This window comes from Morus notabilis, unplaced genomic scaffold, assembly GCF_000414095.1.
Source record: "Morus notabilis unplaced genomic scaffold, ASM41409v2 Scaffold1746, whole genome shotgun sequence".
NCBI lineage: Eukaryota > Viridiplantae > Streptophyta > Magnoliopsida > Rosales > Moraceae > Morus > Morus notabilis.
In genome coordinates this window covers 56257-58767 of record NW_010358318.1, presented here as the reverse complement: position 1 = coordinate 58767, position 2511 = coordinate 56257, and the positions used below count along the sequence as shown (strand labels likewise).

The 2511-nt window shown below is 45.2% G+C and overlaps 1 protein-coding gene across 1 annotated transcript; it reads right to left on the bottom strand.

Moving 5' to 3' along the window:
- Nucleotides 1–345: 345 nt before the first annotated feature.
- On the bottom strand, nt 346–1963 carry LOC21387999. The gene has a single exon (XM_010092309.2). The coding sequence runs from the start codon at nt 1621–1623 to the stop codon at nt 427–429; it is 1197 nt and encodes a 398-aa protein (XP_010090611.1). The 5' UTR covers nt 1624–1963; the 3' UTR covers nt 346–426.
- Between the last annotated feature and the right edge of the window lie 548 nt (nt 1964–2511).

The following is a 2511-nucleotide window of genomic DNA, read 5'->3' as shown; positions in this document are numbered from 1 at the left end:
TTGAAAAATTTAATAGAATCAAACTTGTATTTGATTGTGTTCAATTTATTTTTTTTGACATTTTTCGTTGTATTTGACTGTGTTCAATTTATTTTTTTGACATTTTTCGTGTGACCTTGATGTTATTAAATTATCGATATTAATCGATTGGATGTTTTCATTTTAATATAGTGAATCGGTTAAAGAGCATCGATCTTCAGTGTGCCCTTTTTAGGTGATTTTCATTTATGAAATTCAATCAAACATTTTTTTTACCCAAAACAAACCAACAAAAAGAAAAGGAAAGAAAAGATATAAAAACAAAAAAACAAAAACAAAAACAAAAAACTCCGGGTTTGTCCCGGGTTTCCCTTTTTATAAGTAAAATTGTTATCCGTAAAATTACAAGAGATTTACTTACAAACACACCCCCATTTATGTCAAACTCTAATCCCTAAGAATGACGTCACGGGCTATGCTCATCAACGGCCCGATCGCGTCCGGTTCGAACTTTCTCGCAAACAGGAAAGGATCTCGCCTTCGACTTTCCTTTTCCCTTTCCCTTTCTCCGACCGACGAATCAGAGCCGTTCGTTTCAACAACATCATCGCCGTACCTCGGCCTGTCGCTACGGAGGGAAGCGATCAGCTCGGGCCCCACCTCGGCCGCCATGTAAGTCCTCGGGTGGCCGTCCGTTAAGCCTCTCCAGTCCACGTGCGTGAGCGTGGCAGGCACGCACCCGCGAGGGTCGCGCGTGGCGAGAAGGGTAGGAAAGTAATTCTCCTCCGGGTAGCACGTGTCCAGCCTCACGCACGGCAATCCGAACTTGGACCAAAGCCTTCTGTCGCTAACGACAATCCTCGCGTGCTTACGTGTCAGCACCCAGAACTGGGACCCGATCCGGAAGTCCTCCAGCTTCACCTCCGGTAACATCGCGTCCAGTCCACGCGCCGTCCACCTGTCGTAGCTCCCGATCTCGTTGTCCAGAATCTCGATGAAGCTCTTCTTCGACCTCGCTAGGGTTTCGTAGGTGAAGTTGAAGGAGTGAAGCGGAACGCAGGAAGGAGAGAGAAGCGCGAACATCGCGTTCGACGGGTCGTCGAGTAGCGCGTGGGCGAGCAGACGACGCGCTGCCGCGGACAGGGTAGGGGAAAGACGTTTCGTGGGCTCGGAACGAATAACGCGGCCGGAGAAGACTCCGGAGAAGGGCGGGTCGTAATTCCGGGTCGGGTCGGCGTGGATGTAGACGTTGAAGAGGGTTTTGGGGGTTTTGTTGAAGTAGAGTTGCCAGAGAGGAGCGAAGGGGAGAGGAGATGTGGTGAGGAACATGAAGGCCAGCTTCTTCGGTGCCGTGCGGGGGAAAGGCCGCGAGTTGACTCCGGAGGCGAGTCGGAATAGCGAATCGTCGTCCTCCGGCGGAGGTGGCGGAGGAGGGAGGGATTTGACGTCGAGTTTTCGGTGAGATTTGGCGGCGGAGGAGGAGAAAGGCGATGGGAAGAGAGATTGTTGGGATTTGGAGAGATCTCTGGCAATGGCGGAGTTGGTGGTGGCGGCCGTTGGGCTGTTGACGGTGAAGACGACGGCCAACGGCAAGCACAAAAGAAGGGCACAAATCAACGAAAATGGAATTAGGGAAAGCATCATATTTTTTTTCTTTTTTTTTTTGGTGAAGAAATGGAAGTGATTTGACAGAGAGAGGGGAGTCAGACTGTGATTAAGTGGAAATCAGAGAGTGGGATTTGGTGGGAAAGAAGTGCTGGGTTTGGAAAAGTATGCGGGATAAACGGCTGAGATGTGTTGGACATAAAGTCATCACCAAAAAGTGCACCGAATTAAGACCATTATTATTAGAGGACCAGAGGTCCTAATATGGATTTGTTTTTTAATGCAAGATTATCAGGTTCGAGAAGTGGAGATTCCGTTTTTTAGAAAAAAAGAACGGTGTTAATATTTATACCAAATTTCAATCTCCTAATCCCCCCGATGACACTCCTCGTTTTGCAAAGCGCATTTTCAGCCGTTGGATTGCACTTTTTCTGGGACCTCACTGATACTTTTTTGCTGTCCTCGTAACAGATAAAATGGCAAGTGAGGTCGACGTGAGGACGATAGGGAGTTTTGTGCAACTTGCGAGATTTTTGGGGTAATTTATTTAATTATGTTAATAATTTTAATATTTGTATTGAAGAGCTCGTCTTCGTTCAGATAAAAAAAAAAAAAAGAGAGGATATTGGGTGAATGGATAGTTTGGAAATGATAAAATGGAAATGGACAGAAGTTGCACGTGGCTGGCACGCAGGACTTGTGGGCCTCCCTAAAAAGTCTTTTAAAGAGTTGAGAGATATCAGAGATGGTTGCAATGTGTGGACTTCGCACGTGTTGCTCATTTCAGACAGCACAGGGAGTCTGGCTTCGGACTAGATTCGGATTTCTATTTTTTGATTTTAAATTTTATTAAAATAATAATATATCATATTAATAAAATTTATATGTCAAATAATAAATATAAAAATAATAAAAAAATTAATATTA

Coding starts and splice junctions, on each gene's coding strand:
- LOC21387999 (XM_010092309.2), bottom strand. CDS start 1,623: ATGATGCTTTCCCTAATTCCATTTTCGTTGATTTGTGCCCTTCTTTTG.